General features: G+C 37.5%; 1 protein-coding gene across 2 annotated transcripts in view; it reads left to right on the top strand.

Moving 5' to 3' along the window:
* The window catches only part of marchf7 (membrane-associated ring finger (C3HC4) 7), a 54865-nt gene extending 45411 nt beyond the window's left edge, over window positions 1–9454 (top strand). For both annotated transcript variants that reach the window (XM_073047385.1, XM_073047386.1), the window contains 4 exons: window positions 717–820; window positions 1125–1235; window positions 1771–1819; window positions 8770–9454. In XM_073047385.1, the coding sequence (XP_072903486.1) occupies window positions 717–820; window positions 1125–1235; window positions 1771–1819; window positions 8770–8837 (332 nt within the window). In that variant the 3' untranslated portion in view covers window positions 8838–9454. The remainder of the gene's footprint in view (window positions 1–716; window positions 821–1124; window positions 1236–1770; window positions 1820–8769) is intronic.
* The last annotated feature ends 11214 nt before the right edge of the window (window positions 9455–20668 follow it).

Raw genomic sequence — 20668 nt, 5'->3', positions numbered from 1 at the left:
GGTAATGCTATGAGATTTTGAAATTTTATCAAAGTGTTATCCCTTCCCTGATCTAATAAAGTTGAAATGTGGAATCTTTTCACTTGTTTTCTACCTCCAAGTTCTCAGATCTCTCAAAAAAAATTAGCTGGAATTAAACCTTCCACCTTAAGATGTAAAGTAAAATAGTGGGTTATAGAGCACTGGTATTGGTAGCAATTAAGGAGATTGCTTGCCTTTCACTGGGAAATGGAGAAGGAGCAAATTTTTACCATTGGTCTAGTTGTTTACAGGAGCCAGATTTTTTTTTTTAAAGTATTCAAAATTTTCTCCTGATCTAGAATAACTGATTTAACCAACTTCTAAATTTATACAAGTGGACTCAATGAAACACAATGCCACTTAAAGAAAATGTATAGTTAGATATATAGTTACTCCTGACGAAGGGTCTTGGCCCGAAACGTCGACAGTGCTTCTCCTTATAGATGCTGCCTGGCTTGCTGTGTTCCACCAGCATTTTGTGTGTGTTGTATAGTTAGATAACTGGGCTGGGAGGTTTGCCTCCCATTGCAATCTTTTCATGGGCAAGAAATGTATTTAAACTTGAGATGCAGACCCATTAGAGTATATTGACTAGAGCAATTATCTACACATTGTGAATGGTGAACATGATAAATGAATGGGAAGGATGTGAAATAAATGCACTAAATGGATATTGTCTGCTGAATTTATTGCAGGTGCTGATTTGACTGCTGTCATCACATGTGAATTGTGCAAGGAAAAGTTGCAGCTGGATTTGGAAGATTTTGATGTTCATGAATTGTATAGAACCCATGAACAGGTGTCCGAGCTTTTAAACAGATGTTTCTCATTTCTAGAATATTGTTCAACTGGTACACTGCTTGAGGCTTTAAATTGTGCTTTTATTGGAATATAGTTGTCCACGAAACAACATAATGTTCGCAGTTTATTGGAAACTTTATAAAGGTTTCAATTGTCAGAACAGAGGAACCAAACTAGTTAACTCTTCGCTAAGGTATTAGAATGTTATCACTTGTATGGTCAAAATGTAACACATCTGCAGAAGAAAGTGGGTTGCACTAAACTGAAATTTTCATAACCATTTGTACTTTTTATGATTTTAGGCACAGCGTAATATCAGTTCTGGTCTTTACCTTGTCCTTTTACTTCATCTGTGCGAGCAGAGGTTTTCTGAGATAATGGGTGGTACAAGTGAATCAAGGACCAGACTTCAGGTGAGCATGAGTTATAATAGATTGTTGACATATCTAAATGATGTAACTTCAATGCATTTGGTTATTAAACTTGTCATTAAACTAGCCGCCATCTGCATGTAATCTGTTTTATTAATATTATCAAATTGGAAGTAAACTTGTTATCAGGATATTTAAGTGTTTTCTAATTGTGGATCAATATTTAGAAAATCCATCTGGAATGCTAGGAGAGTAACCAGTCCTTTTTTAAAAATTAAAATACAAAAAACAAGCTTATTTGATAGCTCTGTTTTACAACCCTTTCACTTCACTAAAGTGCAATTGTTTATTTCAGTCTTTGAACTAGTGCAGTTTCTGCATGTGTTAGAGAATGCTTTATCTATTCTTCATGTTTGGTGTATGGTTGTATAGTTTTGAACTTTTTAATTGGACACGACAGAACTGTACAAGGTTATTTACCAGCAGGATGATATTGTGCTTCTGAGTTTTCCCTCCACCCTTTTGGTACAAAGGCTGAAGATATATGGTTTTGACATTGTCCACTTTTTGCTTTCAGTTCATCCACATGGCAAGAACCCTACAGCAGCACATACAAGATCTTGAAAGTAGGTTTATCGGATGCCCATATGCCCTGACTTGGGCAATCCAATGCTTTGTGGCCTTTTGGAATGTGCTGTTAATTATAAACTATTAAAACTGTTCACATTGAAATTGCAAATAAATCTCAGACAAAATGCTTTTTGGAATGTAAAAGTTATGTATGAAGGTTAAAAGAATCTTTAAAACTGAACAGATAACAGGGCCACATCAGATTTTTTAAAATCTTCGTCAGCAGCTCATTTAAGTTTCCCACATTGCTGCAGTTCCCGGTATATTGGATGCCCTTTAGTTTTCCAAAATGTGTTACAATATCAGAAGAATCCATTTAAACACTGTCTAATTGTCACCTCTTGTTGGGGCAGAGGGGGGGGGGGAGAAACAAAATGGCCAATATTGTTCAAGTGATACGTTCATCAATAGTTAAAATACCAGCATTAATAATGTAGTCCATGATGTTACTAAGTTTCATTTACTGTAATAAGAAGCATGATTAGATAGGCAAGATAATAATTGAGCATACCTGCTAAATCATACTGCAACACTTTTTATAAAAAAAAAAATCCCTTTCCTCATTTCTAAGTTAATTGAAGCACCAAAGTGCTATTTAGTACTTGATGTCCATGGTCCTCCTTCCTCAATATGAAGTGCTCCATAATGCTACGCCATGCACTGCATAAGTTTCTACATCCAGTGCATATCATCTATTTTCACTGGCCGCTACCATTCTTTGTTTTAAACATCTTTTATGGTTGCAACTCTTCAAATTAACTTTTATTCCCATAGTCCCATATTCTGCTGCTGCTCACTAAAATGTAGGAACTTCAGCCTATCTAATGTTGATTAATGATTTGAAATTGTATCTATCATTTGAGTGTTTGGACCTTGTGCATACTTCATTTGCAGTATTTGCATAGAATTATCCTGACCTTATTGTTGCTAATAGGCTAATTTCCAAACAAGTCTTTCTTCTGCTCCTCTTATTCATAAAGGAATTGCAAAAAAAATTGCAATATGCTTGCATTTGATTAAAAAGAACTTCTCAATTTTAATGAAGTCCTTTTTATATTTGCCATTTATCGATTTTTTTTTGTGTGTATTGAATATCTTGTAATAAATGACTATATATTAGTAGGTTTGAGTTTTCCTGTCCCACAATTTTTTCTTCATTGAAAATGTACATTCAATGAAATGTATCGTCCATGGGCTCTGCTTCCTTTCCAGACCAGCTTTTTAAGCATTCCCTGCCTGTGAAATTTGATTCTTGCTAACTTGTACCTATCTTGACTCCATTTTGCAAATGCTGCAAGGCAGAGTTTTTGAAATTTGTTCCTTGGGCCAGTAATGAACATTCCTAACCCTTGGGGGGGGGGGAATGGAAGAGAAATTTTTCTGAAATAGGCGTCAAGAGTAACAAGAATATTTTGCATGTATAAGATACTTTTGATAGCAATACATTCATAAGCTTCCCTTCCAGCAATCTGTTTGAAGTGTACTGTTATTGTTCAGGTGTCTCCACACTCAAAGGTGTCAATGGCAGTAAGATATAGACCAGTTGGGTTTGGGTATTTGATCCTCCATAATATTCCGCATGGGAATTTAAACTGGAGGTGGCAGTGTTTTTTTTTTACAAGGTCGAGTTGCGAGCTCGAGAGCGCACTTGGGAGAGGTGTGTCACTGGATCGAACTCAGGAACCTCCATTCTCGAGCCCACAGTGCCACCAGCCACCAGTTAAAATGTACTAATAGATAGGAAGGAAAACTATTGTTCAGTGCCTAGAGAAAATATTCTTTTTCTGCTTTGAATTTCTGCGGGCATAGTGGCTTTTAGGGTTGCATTTTATTTATGATAGTACTGGAGTGTAATTAGGAAGTGTCAATACTGCTATAGAATTTTTGCTTGATAGTTAATGTAACTTTAGACTATATGTGCATTCATATTCAGTAATAGGTAAAATTTGTCTAAAGGTGAACAGTCTTCAAAATCTGTGTACTCATGCAGATTTTTTTAAAAAAGCAATGTTCCAGCAACAGTACCTTCCATGATCGTGTTGCTTGACAATTGTCTAAACTTGCACATCAGGGGCAGTTGTTTTTGCTGCTGCTGTAAATGTACACTTAGTTATTCAATTTTGAACTGCAAGGAAAATATTGAGAAAGGAAAGTTTATATTGCTGAACTCCAATATGTGGCATTGACTTTAAATATAATGTCCTGGATTTTGACTAACTTGTTCTGTTCCTTTTGAAAGTTGTGCTACGTTGGTACCTTATCAACAAATTCTGCAGTAAAGCATGAAGGTTATAAAGTTAGCATTTTAGAAGCGCAATCAGTGCCTTGGAATTTGAAATAATATCTCAATCATAATCCTGCTCTTGTTTCTGCAGGTTTTGTTGTTTTGAATGAGATGAGGCTTTTTCTCAAGGTTTTTCATTTTAAGGTTAATTTTTGGTTTGGAATATGCATGGAAATGATTCTTCTATCTAGTTCAATTTTATTTGCCTTGTTCATTTGTATACTCTATAGTGGAGTTTGTGGTGTAATTGATTTCCACTTACAATAAGTTTCTCCAGATTATAGGCTTCAAGTGCAGTTATTTGATACGACTTACAAAATCCAATCATGGATCATTCTGAAAGTGTATGCTTGACAGCATTTTGTAAATTATGTACTATAGGTCACTAACTTATTTATTTATGTAGTAGTATTTGCTGTTAAGGTAAATTAAATAAGAGATCTTATTAGATTTGTCTGTTTGCATTGATATACCCGAAAGCCAAAAATGGAAAAACCACTTGGCATTGAATGTATACCAGAATGACTGAAGTTCTGGAAGTACTGGAGACGTTACTGATATTTCAAACCATCTTCAGTGTTAGTTTTTGTCAGAGGACTGAAGGGCTGTTAATGATAGCATAAAATAGTAAGAATTGGTAAACATTTGTAAAATTCTTCTAAGGTATATAGTTTTGGTCTTTCAAGATGTATCGGAAAACATAAAAGTTTGTGTTCAACAATACTATGTGAACCTTAATCATTCAATGTTATAATATTGAAGGAGTCTGTGAATTGGAATGTAGACTGGCTAGATGTAAATGTCAACCTTGACCATTGATTTGGGGATATTTGCATTTTACTGGTAGAATGATCTCAGTGGAGAGTACTGTAAGCTGTTTGAAGATGCTGCCTACTAAGTGGATTGTGCATTTAGTGCTGTGTTGGACATAATGGCAAAAGGAATGTGGAAGCTTTCTTTTTGCCATTAAGAAGTGTGTGAACAAATCAAAATGTTTGTTTCTACAAGGCTGTTTGAACTTTTTCTTTGTCTCTCCCCCCCCCCCCCCCCAAAGAAAGTTGTCACTTCTTTCCTGATCCTCCTGACAGAAGTGAAGGCTGTTTAGAAATGCATTGTAACCCTCAGTTAGTCACAGCTGTGATGTATTGTTATCAATGTTCATAATGTCTACATTTGACCATACATACAGAACCTGTCAGCCAACATATATATCTTCACCCATTTAAAAATAATATGGCATACTCTTTGTCAACTTCTGTTAAACAGAAGAATATTGCTGAAGTTAAAAGCTGATAATTTCCCCTCTACATGAATTTTCACCATAAACTACTTTTTGGAAGAAAAAATGAAAACATGGACAAACATTTTACAGAATTCAAACAGGGTGAACGGATCAAATTCAGAATGCACACAGTGACTCTTTGTAACGCATTATTAGTTATTGCTGGGTTCTTGTCCATTTCCAAACTTAAATTATGGTTTTTGACAGGATATAGTGAAGATAGTTTATTAACATTGATGGTTAGAGTGTATTGGGAAAATGAGATTTTGGTATGAAGATTGAATAAATCCTGTTAAATGATGGTCTACAGATGATCGGAGTGCTGATGCATACAATGTAGAAAATTGCAATTAAATAGCAAACTACTGGACATGGTGGATTTGCTTTTACTGGAGTAAAAATAAGGATTTTTCTTCCCCTGAAGCTGTTCAGGCCTTTGAGATGACTGGAGGATTGTTCAGTTCTAATATCCATTCCTGAGGAAGCATATACTTGATTCTGTAGAGCTTGCTGAAGTTTGTGAGATGCTGAGAAGGAATGTTGGTTAGATAGTGCCTGGAACTCTACAGAGTCTTTTGAATAAAGATTATCTTTTGACTGAAGAAACTTCTTTTTCAGAAAGTTCCAATAATTTCAGACATTGACTGAATAAAGTGTTAAGGAAACTTAGATTGGAAGGATCTTCAGGATATTATCGAATGGTGTAATGGGTTCGAAGAAGCTAGCTGTGAAGACTCTATTTGTATTCTTGATTTTTTTTTTTGAATTTGAGGAAGTACCCAGGACCTGATGCGGATGTCTTTTTGAAACTTCAGATTATAAAGAGGCTAGTTTTAAGAAATAATGTTCAGAATAATGCATCCCTTTTTTAAGGGGCTATTATAGAATAGAAACTTGTGGCTTTTTTAAAAAATGTATATAAAGGCTTGGAATGCCATGGCACAGCAAAATTGCTGGTAAGGAAATGGTAGGTCAGGAAATGGACAGATCTTGTGGCCCATTCTCTGAAGCTCAGAATTGAATGTCACTGGGAGCACTTCTAATACTTGTGTGCTGATGGGTTGCTAAATGCCTAACAGTTTGGGGAAAATTGTACAAGGATGGACTTTCCAATCCATAGCTGGCCCTACCCCTATTCGCATTGGCACCTGGGCAGATTATTCATACTCAACATATGTGGCAATCTGGCCAGTGATGAATTTAATTGATACAAAATCTGCAAATCCTCGACTCTGGTCTTCATAAAGAAACTGCTGGATGAACAGTGTGTTTCTGGAAAATGCAAGAAACTTAAGTTCCTCCTGCAGTTTGGTTTTGATTTTTTTTTTTGGACTAATTTAGATTCTTAGTGATGAATGGCTTTTGGTTATTACATGACATTCATATACAGCTGGTCATTGAGATCTTACATTCCTTTGGATGAAATAATACTTAAAATTACTGCACTATTATGCCATTTTAATGGGGAGCCATTTTTAGTTTTCTGAGACAATCTGGTTTTCTGATATGTAATGATGTTTATTTAGCCTACTGACTTGTCAAAAATGGATTAACATTGATTTTTATCCAGAATGTCAGCTGAATACTTTATCCTTCAACTTGATGCTGCACTTCATTTGCATTAATTGTTTTAGCACCATTAACACTTTACACATTCACTTGTAGTCATAGTGCACTACAACTCAGAAGCAAGCCCTTCTGTCCATCTAGTCCATGCTGACCATTTTTTAAAAATGTCTAGTCCCATCAATTGACATCCAGATTATAGCCCTCCATGACCCTCTCATCAATATACCTATCCAAGCTTTCCATAAATTTTGGAATTGAACCCACATCCACTTCTGCCGGCAGCTCATTCCACGCTGTCACCACCCTCAGTGAAGAAGTTCCCCCTCAGGTTCCCTTAAATATTTCCCCTTTCACCCTAAGCTTATGACCTTTAGTACTAGTCTCAGCCAAACATGTGTCAGGGGAGGACAAAGCCTTCATGTATTTACCCTATCTATACCCCTCATAGTTTTGTATACCTTTAAGTAGTCCCGTCATTCTCCTATGCTCCAAGGAGTAAAATCCTAACCTGTTTTAACCTTTCCCTAAACTCAACTCCAAGTCCTGGCAACATCCTTGTAAATCTTCTCCACACTCTCTCAGTCGTATTGATATCTTTCCTGTAGGTAGGTGACCAGAACTGCACACAGCACTTGAAGTATGGACTCCTAAATGTCCTGTGTAACTTCCAACATAACATCCCAACTCCTGTGCTCAGTGTTCTGATTTATAAAGCCCAATGTGCCAAAAGCTCTTTATGACCCTATCCACCTGTGACACCACCACTTACTAGGAATTGTGAATCTGTATTCTCAGGTCCTGTTTGTTCTACAACTCACCTCGGTGCCTTATATTGGGCAAGTCCTACCCTGGTTTGTCCTCCCAAAGTGCAATTCCTCACATTTGTCTGCATTAATTGCCTTTGCTTTTATTTCCATCTCAGTCCACTACTCCCCCAGACTTGGTATCATCTATAAATTTTCTGATCCCGTTTACCATATTAATATAGATGACTAACAGCAGTCTCAGCACCAGTTCCTGTGGCACACCACTAGTCACAGGACTCCAATCATTGAGACAACCATCTACCATTACTGTCTTCTGTTAAACCATTGCTGAATCCAATTTTCCATTGTCCACTGCTTTTTTATTATCACATTCCTCCTTCAGCCCTTTACCTCTTATTATCACCTCCCAGCTGCTTACTTCATCTTCCAACCCGCCACCTGTGTTTTATTTGGCTCTCCATGATGAAGGTTATCAGTCTGAAATATCAACTGTTTATCCCTCTGTAGATCCTGCCTGACTTTCCTGCAAGATGTGATTCAAATGGTGACTTGAAGCTTCTAAAGTTTTAGATTTCTGAAAATCTAATAACAAAGGGATTCAGTTGCATGATGAAACTGATTATTCTTGGAGAAGAATGTTCAGGTTTTTAAAAAAAAATAATAATTCAAAGCACATTGTTTTGAGGGTGCCGTGATATCATAAGTTTGCCGACCAACTTGGTGATGAATATTCTGCCTAAATGCATGAGTGGAAATAGCTTTAAATGTGGCAGTTTCAGAACCAATAGGATGAGCTGTGAATAAGTTGTAGCAAGTTTCAAAGAGCATTGAGCCTGTTGGTTAATCTTTGCCATATTATAGTAATCTATTTAATCACCTTTTTCATGGGTGCAGGAATCATTCTTGAAATTTAAATAGAATTGTCTTAAAATTTGCTATTGTCTGTTTAAGCTGACCAGTGAAATGTAGTACAAAAATTTTTAGACTACAAATTCTCTTCATGTGTATCAGACTACATTATGTACCAAAATTCATTTTTCACAGCCACAGATGAAGATTCTGAAGATGAACAAGATAGATTTGAAAGTAGAACACCAAGAAGTTCTACTTAATGGAATCTGTGAAGGGGCATCCCAGTACAGCAAGTCTTTATATAAAGGCAAAGCATTATATTCATTTTTCACTTTTGCTTGAAATTGTTAGTGGAATATCAAATAGATACTGAGAACCTGGGTGAATTTGTGAATGGCTTTATAATTTGATAAACATTTTAAAGCTTTATTTGTAATAATTATAAACAAAGAAGAAAGGACTCTTTGCAACACTGTCCCTGGGCAGGTGAGGTTGTGCACAGCTGCTGTTTGCCTTTGAAAATTTGACTTTAAATGTCAAACACAAATTGGAGATGAAAGTTATGAAAGTTCTTCAGAAATTTCTACATTTTAAGAGGAAGTTTCCTGCAATTGTGCTTCCTGCATAAAATGTACACAATCTAATTATTTAAATTGCAGCATTGTTTTGCTTAAAGTGACTAATCAATGATACAACTGGGTATTCAGTAATGATTAATCAAATAAAATGTATTAATTTCCTGAAGGGGAAATGCTAAGTTAAAATCTTGTTATCAAATCATGGATTGTAGCTTTTTTTAATTGCAGTTTTCATAAAGGTACTAAACCAAAATTGTTCAGCTTTATAAACTGAATAAATGTGTGAAGTATTAAATTTCTGAGCTTGTTTAATGGTTTTCCAGTTTCTGAATGGCGTTGGTACATTTCCATTATATAGAGATAAGTATTCGGCACACATTTTGAAAGCAGTGCTTTAAAAACAAATGAAAACAGAGATTTTTGTATTGGAGAACATAATGAGACTGAGAACTGAAATCCCCAGAACCTGATGACTTAGAGGCTGGCTATGGAGACTGGATTATAATCTTTAAAAAGTAGACCATCCCTGGGTTAAGTGTCTGATTATTTTAATTATTATGGGCACTCCTAATCATTCATAATATTGAATTCAAAATTAAGATGTCACTATATTCACTTCAGTAATTTGTTTCTTTTCGTACTTGTTTTTACTGAAATTCCTTGCAGCACTGTGCAGGAATGGTTACCATATAGCTTTTAGTGTATTTTGACTTTTGAATGGAACCCATTCATTACCTGGGGACAGCCTGTACTACGAATTTTGGAATGGTTACCACAGATTGGGAAAATAACAAATATAACTGAACTAACTAACAGAAATGCTATGCTGTTATTAGCAGGGAAAATACTGGAATTATTCTGAAAGTGGTAGCTGGGCATTTGGCACACAATTCTACCAAGTTTTGCTTTCTGAATTCAAAGCCAGGCTTGACTTGAGAGGTGTGGGGTTAATACAAGAAATTGATTTTGAGGTAGAAGATCAAGCAAGATTTTATACTGAATTGGGAGAGCAAACGTAGTTGTAAGTGCCCTGTTCTTTTCTACTCCTATCATTTCCCACCCCTTTGGGGAATCATAACTGGGTTCCCTTTGACTTTGTCTACTCCATTCACAATGAAATAGCAACAGATAGTGTATTTGATAAGATTTGGTTTGATCCTACCAGAACTAAACGCCCGTCCCTTTCAGCATTACAAATATGCACTCAGTAGCCACTTTATCAGGTGCTGCCACCCACACTGGACCCCCTACAATTCGCCTATCAACACAACTGATCGACAGATGACACAATGGCCACAGCTCTACACACCGTCCTTGCACATCTGCAGAACGGGTGCTTATGTGAGAATGCTGATCTTGGACTACAGTTCAGCATTCAACACCATAATTCCCTCCAGGCTCGACAGGAAGCTCAGAGACCTCGCCCTTCACTCTGCTTTATATGGCTGGAACCTGGACTTCCTGTCAAATTGCCAGCAGGTCATAAGAGTGAGCTCCCTCACCTCTGTCCCTCTGATCCTCAACACAGGTGCCCTATAGGGCTGGGTACTAAGCCTCTCCTTTACTCTCTGTATACACATGACTGTATTGCCACCCACAGCACTAACCTGCTAATTGGGATAAATTTGCTGACAACACTACAGTGATTGCCCTAATCTCAAATAATAATAAGGCAGCCTATAGAGAGGAAGTAGTCACCCTGACACACTGGTGTCAAGAAAACAACCTCTCCCTCAATATCGCTAAAACAAAGGAGCAGGTTGTGGACTACAGGAGGAATGGAGACAGGCTAACCCCTATTGACATCAATGGATCTGGGGTTGAGAGGGTAAACAGCTTCAAGTTCCTTGGCATCCACATCATCAAGGACCTCATGTGGTCTGTACACATGAGCTGTGTGGTTAAAAAAGCACAACAGTGCCTCTTTCACCTCAGACAGTTGAAGTTTGGTATGCCCCCCCCCCATTCAAAAACTTTCTACAGGGGGATGATTGACAGCATCCTGACTGGCTGCGTCACTGCCTGGTATGGGACCTGTACTTCCTTCAGTCACAGAACTCTGCAGAGGGTGGTGCGGATAGCCCAACGCATCTGTAGATGTGAACTTCCCACTATTCAGGACATTTACAAGGACAGACGTGTAAAAAGGACCGGAGTCACCCCAGCCACAAACTGTTCCAGCTGCTACCATCTGGGAAAAGGTACCATGGCATAAAAGCCAGGACCAACAGGCTCCAGGACAGCTTCTTCTATCAGACTGATAAATTTGTGCTGACGCTACTGTATTTCTATGCTATGTTGACTACCCTGTTGTACATAATATAAATTACTGTTATTGCATATTTGAACAGACGTAACAAAGATTTTTACTCATGTATTTGAAGGATGTAAGTAATAAATTCAGTTCATTAATGCAAATATTGAAACAGTCAATCATGTGGCAGCAACTCAATACATAAAAGCATGCAGTGGCAAGAGATCAGTTGTTCAGACCAAACATCGGAACGGTGGGGAAATGTAATCTAAGTGACTTTGACTGTGAAATCATTGTTGGTGCCAGACAAGGTGGTTTGAGTATCTCAGAAACTACTATTCACCTTGGATTTTCACGCACAACACTCTCTAGAATTTGGAGAATGAGGTGAGAAACATAAAACATCCAGTGAGTGGCATTTCTGTGGGTAAAACCACCTTGGTAATGAGGGGTCAAGGAGAATAGCCAGACTGTTTCAAACTGACAGGAAGGCAACAGTAGTTCAAATAACCATATGTTACAAGAGTGGCATGCAGAAGAGCTGCTCTGAACACACAACACACCAAACCTTGCAGTGGATGGATTACAGCAGCAGACCATGAACATGCTACAGAGGGTACCCAAATGTTGCTCTTATTCATTTTCCATCACCAATTGTACCCATCCTTTTTCTCCTGCTAACTCTGTACCTATCTCTTTTTCCAACGTGCAATGTCCAAATTACTCCAGGTGAAGCTCCTATTTTGCTGACAGTTTAGAGTTCTGTGTACACATCCCAAAGATGCTGCCTTCTGTATTAAAAACAAAAAAAAAAAAATACAGACTGCGTGACTACTTCAATTGGTCTTGAGTTACCTGGAGAATGAGTTTTAAGAGGGATAATGGATCAGCTATGATAGAATGGTGGAGCAGACTCAGTGGATCAAATGGCCTCATTCTACTCCTATGTGTTATGGTCAATGAACATGTATGTTGTGTCACCTTTTTTTGCCAGAGGAAAATATCCTTGTATTTTCTTTCATTGGTTATGTAACTCTGAAGTTAAAATAGAACATTTTGGCCACAGTGAGCAAAGGTATGTTTGGAGAAAAAAGGGTGCAGAATTTCATGAAAAGAACATCTCTCCAACTGTTAAGTATGGGGGTGGATCGATCATGCTTTGGGCTTGTGTTGCAACCAATGGCACGGGGAGCATTTCACTGGTAGCGGGAAGAATGAGTTCAATTAAATACTAGCAAATTCTGGAAGCAAACATAACACCATCTGTTTATATAAAAAAAAAGCTGAAGATGAAAAGAGGATGGCTTCCTCCTTAGATGGAGAGATGTTGCCCCGCCCACTCATGCGCAATGGCTTCACGACGTTATGGCCTGCTTGGACCTCGAAAAAATTAATTATTCAGTTCTCAATTCGGATTTAAAGTTCCATAAGATCTGGGGGCCTTTTATCGAGTACTTTCATAACCTTCCTCTTGACTAGGGTTTTTTTTTTCTTTTCAGTCCCTTGCTTTCAGCTCCCTTTTTTTTCTGGTAGTAGGCATTATTATCCTCTGTTGCTAAGTGTATTCACAGTCTGGGAGTTTGACTGTCCGGACTTATACTCTCTATATTGTGTGGTGGTTGGTCTGGAATTGTTTTTTTTTCTTGTGTTGTGGGGTTTGGGGAGGACACTAAGCTCACTTGTCTTTAATTTAGGTGCTTTTTTGTTAAATTCTCTTCCTGTGTAGCATATTGTTATTGTATGCTTAACCTTGCTCTGTATTAATGCTCCTCATTGGGATTTGGGGTTTTTAATTTTGTAAAATGTTTTGAAAAACTAATAAAAAAAAATTTAAAAAAAAAGAAAAGAAAAGAGGATGGCTTCTACAACAGGATAATGATCCTAAACACACCTCAAAATCCACAATGGACTACCTCAAGAGGCGCAAGCTGAAGGTTTTGCCATAGCCCTCACAGTCTCCTGACCTAAACATCATCAAAAATCTGGATAGACCTCAAAAGAGCAGTGCATGCAAGACAGCCCAAGAATCTCACAGAACTAGAAGCCTTTTACAAGGAAGAATGAGCAAAAATCCCCCAAACAAGAATTGAAAGACTCTTAGCTGGCAACAGAAAGCATTTACAAGCTGTGATACTTGCCAAAGAGGGTGTTACTAAGTATTGACCATGCAGGGTGCCCAAACTTTTGCTTTGGGCCCTTTTCCTTTTTTGTTATTTTGAAACTGTAAAAGATGGAAATAAAGAAGTAATCTTAAAATATTAACGAAATGTGCCTTTATGCCTTTTGGAAATCAGGTCATCTTTTCCTTGCTTAGCTAATCACAGTAACAGAAATTTTGACCAGGAGTGCCCAAACTTTTGCATGCCACTGTAATTAATAAGGGACCTAAGGGGACAACTCTTGCACACACAGGGTGATAAACACATGGAATGTGGTTTGGGCAGGTGCAATTTTTTTTTAAGTACTTGGTTACATAGAGGGATATGGACTACATGCTGGAGATTGGGACTAGCTGGGTGAACAACATGGAGCCAACTAGCCTGTATCTCTGCTGTACTTCTTATGACACAAGGTCAATTTCATATTGTAACCAGATGCATTATAACCTTGTGTGCTCTATTTATTCAATAATTGCATGTAATAATTTGCTTTTTCAACCTTCAGTAGACCTGTTTCTGCTTTCTTAATTCCATATGTTCCTTGTATTTTCATTACTTTTGTCATTCATTCTAACTTTATTGAAATCTTTTGTTCTTTTTCCAGCTATGAATAGATCCTATCTGTATGAATCTTCAATAATTTCTCTATAATTGATATAAGGCTCTTTAACTGTTCTTCTGTAGCACAGGAACAACAGATATTCTCCAGTCCTCTGGGATGTCACTTCTGGCTAAAGAAGATACAAAGAACTCTATGAAGGCCCCAGCAATCTCCTCTCATGCCCCTAGTAATAGATAGATCTCATTAGGCCTGGGGTACTTAAATGCAACATGCCCTAGAATATCAGAATACCCCTCACTATCTTCCAAGTTCTTCTCATAGGTAAACACCAATGTGAGTATTCATTTAGTATCTTTGCCCATGTTAGCTACTGGGATAAATTCTCTGTTTTGTCCTTGAATGGTCCTACCTTCTCCCGGTTTATCCTTTTGTTCTTAATGTATAAATGAAAGTATGTTAGAAATAGAGTGGTGCAGTTTTAGTGTACTGGAATAGTTGAAGTAACAAAGGCATGAATGAATCCCTCAGTAGCGGGCTGGCAACTGGAGCAGGTGTTATGAAGGGAGAGGATATTTCCTTAGCATGAATAGGAGATGCAAAACTCAAATACAGTGTCAATCAGTTCAGTTGTTGCACGACTCTTAGTAGATGTTTTACACGTTGATCCATGTAATTTTCCCTTTAGTTTCTGAAGTGTCTAAGAATTGTATACATAAATGTCCTAGAAAAGGTGTTTTTTTAAACTTGGTTTGAAGTTTGGTCTTAAATAGGCTGCAGGGATTTGTTCCAGATATCTGTAGAATTGTAGTTTTTTTGCTTTACAAACTGGAAATAGAAATGGCAGATTAATAATCTAAAGGTACATTAAGTGGAAATTAAATGTATCATTGTTGCAAAAAATGCATTCCAGTGCAAGAGACAGCTTCATACTCAATAACTTAGTCTCAAATCCATTTTTAATAGATGGTGATCATTACTGCATTTTAACATTTGATGCAATTTATTGTTGCTTATAATATTAACACATTTTTAAGATCATCATCCCTTTTGTCAAAGTCTATCCTAGCTGTTTCATTTTCAAAATTCAATGTGAATGTATTATCAAAGTACAAACATGAGATTCATTTCCTTGTGGGGGTACTCGATAAATCCAATAATCATAATAGAATCAATGAAAGACTGCACCAACAGCATGGAGAACCAGTATGCAAAAGATGACAAACCACAAATAAAAAGAATTTCTTCTACACCAGTGTTTCTCCTCCTTTTCCACACACCCCCCATGTATATTTATTGTCTATCTGTATTTATATTGCACATCTCCAGTCTGGGTTAAGGTAATTTTTCATGGGTTTGAGTGGTGGTAGAAATAAATGAATATAGTCATCTCTTCACCTGCATGGTGCCATAGAGAGGGGCTGGGTAGGGAACACATTTTTTGTTGACCATTTGTCTTGATTTGAATTTGATCCAATTACATTTATCTTGTTTTACATGAATTATGAAAGAGTCAAATAATTTTATTGTTGGTTTGTAATTTGAAGAAAAAAAAGTATCTTTTAGTTAGTTGGAAGCATGTCATACAGTGAGATACTCCCTCACTAAGCCTTTCAGCATTGTTTGGTTTGTTTTCAAGTTATCACTGCAAGTAATCAATGGATTTAAACTTTAGAAAGAAAGGAAATAGGATGAAAGAAATGGAGTAGAACATATTCTAGAAATAATAGTGGGAACAGGATCCCATTCTCATCTTGAAGTGAAATAGATAAAAGATAGATAGATAGATACTTTATTCATCCCCATGGGGAAATTCAACTTTTTTCCAATGTCCCATACACTTGTTGTAGCAAAACTAATTACATACAATACTTAACTCAGTAAAAAAATATGATATGCATCTAAATCACTATCTCAAAAAGCATTAATAATAGCTTTTAAAAAGTTCTTAAGTCCTGGCGGTAGAATTGTAAAGCCTAATGGCATTGGGGAGTATTGACCTCTTCATCCTGTCTGAGGAGCATTGCATCGATAGTAACCTGTCGCTGAAACTGCTTCTCTGTCTCTGGATGGTGCTATGTAGAGGATGTTCAGAGTTATCTATAATTGACCGTAGCCTACTCAGCGCCCTTCGCTCAGCTACCGATGTTAAACCCTCCAGTACTTTGCCCACGACAGAGCCCGCCTTCCTTACCAGCTTATTAAGACGTGAGGCATCCCTCTTCTTAATGCTTCCTCCCCAACACGCCACCACAAAGAAGAGGGCGCTCTCCACAACTGACCTATAGAACATCTTCAGCATCTCACTACAGACATTGAATGACGCCAACCTTCTTAGGAAGTACAGTCGACTCTGTACCTTCCTGCACAAGACATCTGTGTTGGCAGTCCAGTCTAGCTTCTCGTCTAACTGTACTCCCAGATACTTGTAGGTCTTAACCTGCTCCACACATTCTCCATTAATGATCACTGGCTCCATATGAGGCCTAGTTCTGTGGATTCACTTTTATGACAAAATGTGGACTAGCCTAGGCCTGAATGATCTTTGACCTGCAATGGCTGCAGACTTCTAGATAGTAATAATGAATGCCAGAAATGGAAATAATCTGCAGCCCTAGTACAAAATTTGAAAGATAACTGTTTTGTTTCAACATGTGAGCCAAAGCTGTGTTATATAGTCTGAAAGGTCAGGAGCTGATATTTTGGCAAATGCTGAATTATTTATCTGTTTGGATAGAATTTGCTTTCTTATATTTCAACATACAGCCCTTCATCTCACCAATTGGGTTTTAGGATCTGAACACTAATCCAGTAATGCCAAATCCAAATGGGCAAATCCAAACAAATAATGTAAGACAATAGGTGAGTAAAATGAAAAATATAATTACCGAGTCTGTACAATGTGAAATAATACATTGGAGAAAGGGAGAATCAAAATTTGCAAATTCGTAACTGAGATTATGGAAGCAGCTGGCCAGGGTAAGAAAAAAATGTAGAGTGTATTCTTGCATTTATTTATTTATTGACAGCCAGCGAAGAATAGGCTCTCCTGGCCCTTCAAACTGTTCCGCCCCAGCAACCCTTGATTTATCCCTAGCATAATCACGGTACAATTTATAATGGCTGACAAACCCACCAACAGGTATATCTTTGGACTGTGAAAGGAATCTAGAGCACCTGAAGAATACCCACAAATTCCACAGGGAGGATGGACAGACTCCTTATAGATGACATTGGAATTGAACTCCAACGTCCTGAGCTGTAATAGCATTGCGCTAACCGCTATGCAACTGTGGTGCCCCTTATAACTTGGGTATGGAAATCAGAATTAAAATAAGGTTTAATGATGTGAAAGTTGTTTAGCAACAGTAATACATGGCCATACATAATAAAAACTATAAATTACATTGAGTCATATTTTAAAAAATTGAATTAGTGCAAAAAGGGAGAAAAACGTAGGATGTCGTGCTTATGGGTTTATTGTCTATTCAGGAATCTGATAATGGAAGGGAAGAAACTGTTCCTGGAAAGTTGAGTGTGTGGCTTCAGACTCCTGTTCACCTCCTTGATGGTAGAATTGGGAGAAGAGCAGGTGATGGGGGTCCATGATGATGGATGCGGCCTTTTTAAGGCATCACCTTTTGAAGGAGCTCTCAATGTTGGGGAGGCTAGTGCCCATGATGAGCTGGCTCAGTTTACAAATTTCTGCAGCTTTTCCCAATCCTGTGCAGTGGCTCCTCTGTACCAGACGGTGATGCAACCAGTTAGAATGCTCTCCATGGTACATCTGTAGCAATTCACAAGAATTGTTGGTGATATATCAAGTCTCCTCAAATTCCCAACGAAATATAGCTGGCTGATGTGCCGCCTTTGTAATTGAATCAATATGCTGGATACAATGCAGATCTTCGGAGACGTTGACACCCAGAAATTGTAATTGCTCACCCTTTCCACTGCTGATCCCTGGATGAGGATTGATGCGTGTCCTCAATTTCTCTTTCTTGAAGTCCACAATCAATTCCTTGGTCTTAATAACATTGAGTGCCAGGTTATTATGGCAACACCAATCAACCAGTTGATCAATCTCTCTCCTGTACACCTTGTCGTCTTCAGATACCAGATGATTTTAATAATAATTTTCTCACTTTCATTTTGCAAGTAATTTTGCAATATTTTATACGGTGGTTGGTGGGCACATAACGATCAAAGTCTCCTTTTTAACCTCAACATGATACATTTAATAAAGTATATTTTGAATATCACAATAGCATTTATGTATAAATCACTTCATGGTTTGTGGGGGAAACTGCAGAAAGGTAGATTTACTCAGGTAACAGTAATTCTGTTGAACAGTTTTACAGTTGACTGATTTATTCTTGGTACATGTAGTTCTCATTCAAATTATGAAATCAAATTAAATGCAACACACTTTCATTTTCAAATAATACTAAAGCAAATTAAAACTCGAAAATTGGCCTGGTTAAGTAAGTAGACAAACTAATTTCTGAAGATCCAGATTTTTAATCTTTAGTATTTGTTCTTAACAATTGACTTGTAATAATATCTTTTTATATTCAATAAAATCTCAAAATACCTTGCCTAAATAATTAATTTGAAATAATGGAACCAATGATTCCATTATTGGGTCTAAGAAAAGAGTTTCCTTGATTCTTTGTTCCTGGAATAATCTGGGGAATTTGATAAGCACTTGACAGATGGTTGGTTGGATTAGGATCAACCCTGAAGAAGAGCACAGTTGATATCTGGTGGCACTTCATTCAAAAACACTGCAGCTGAGGTTATTAAAGAATAATCTCATAAAGCAAAGTTGGATTCAAGTCTTTGGGATCAAGGGAAACAACTTCATGGGCTTCATTTTCAAAATGGGAGAGCAATATTTCAGCATTAGAAATTTATTCCCAAAATGCCAAGTAGCAGCATCCAACTCCAAATATCATTTGCTATTTTATTAACGATCTTTTTTGCTCTAGAAGTCACAGCATGTTTTCAGGTGATGTTGCATTTATCAGACAGTAGAGAAGCCAATATCTGCATGCTTCAAGAATGCCATTTAGTCTGAGCTATTATTGGGGAACTAACAACAGTATCATAGAAAATCTAGACAATGACTATCTCTAATAAGGGTCTCGGCCCAAAACGTTGACAGTGCTTCTCCTTATAGATACTGCCTGACCTGCTGTGTTCCACCAGCATTTTGTGTGTGTTTACATTCCAAGGCAGAATCCACAAACAATGATGGGAATTTACCATTAACCAGAAATTCAGTTGCATTAACTATGTAAGTATTGTGGCGATTAAAGCAGGTCAGTGGTTGTGAATTCTGCATTGAATTATTGACCTGATTTTCTTTAAAGGCCCGCTGGCTTCCAAGCAGATGTCATCAGTTCAGTGAGTATTTTCTAACAGCCTGCTTTGCTGCAACTTGAACACCATCCCTTTAGCTTTATACTATCTGGGATAAAGCAGCTCCACTTACTGAGTGCCCTGCCCAGCAAAGTAATCATTCATTTCCCGCAAAATTTACTCACCAGGGCTGCAGTGTGCACTGCCTTCAAGAAGCCTCAGTAACTTCTAATCTATCCTTGACAGCAATTCTCAAATTCGAAGTAGCTTATGGTTATATCATCACACAGGTTAAATTCAGTCTATGAAACTTTATCTGAAATCCTTCAAAATCCTGGAACTACTTGTTTTATATTTACAAGCTTTTTTTTAAACCATGTCTGTAGATTAAAGTAATTCCACTTACACTCTAAAAACCAGGGGTAAAAGGCCAGAGTGGGGAAATAATCTGTTTTTACCAGAAGGAGGTTGGAGGCTACCCAGATGGAATATAAGGTGTTGCTCCTCCACCCTGAAGGAGGCTTCATCTTTGCACAAGGAAGCCATGGACTGACATGCTGGAACGGAAGTGGAAATTTGAATTGAAATGTTTGGCCATCAGGAAGTTTTGGTTTTTGGTGGATGGAGTAGAGATGCTTAACGAAACAGTCCCCCAATTTGCAACGAGTCTCACCAGTGTAGAGGAGGCCATACTAGGAGCACTGGACAAGGTTTCTTTGGTGTAGAAATACTGCTCTGGTCATATTGGTCATTCTGGTGGGATTTAAAATTCAAATCTGAATCAAGGATAACACCCAGGCTTATTACTTCTGATTTTACAAGGGGAGCCAAGTTCCCAAGTTTATGATTAAGTTTATCTCTTTTGGCTTTGAGACTGGCAAAAGTATTTCAGTTTTGTCTTCATTTAGTTTTCGAAAACTAATGCTGATCCATATTGCAGGTGTCCCAGAAGTCAGAGATGATGGGGTGATATCAACATCAGGCTCAACTGAGATGTACGTTTGTATGGTATTTGTATAACTGGAAATCAAGTTTATGCTCTCTAATGATGTCTCTAAGGGAAGCATGTATCAGGAGAAGATTAGGGCACCAAGACAGCTTCCCTGAGGAACACCAAAAGGTACATCGCATCTCTTAGAAAATTGGCTCCAGGATAGACAAAATGATTTCTCTCAAA

This window comes from Hemitrygon akajei, chromosome 5, assembly GCF_048418815.1.
Source record: "Hemitrygon akajei chromosome 5, sHemAka1.3, whole genome shotgun sequence".
Classification (NCBI taxonomy): domain Eukaryota; kingdom Metazoa; phylum Chordata; class Chondrichthyes; order Myliobatiformes; family Dasyatidae; genus Hemitrygon; species Hemitrygon akajei.
The sequence above is the reverse complement of the archived record's forward strand: the minus strand, read 5'-3'. Positions and strand labels throughout refer to the sequence as shown.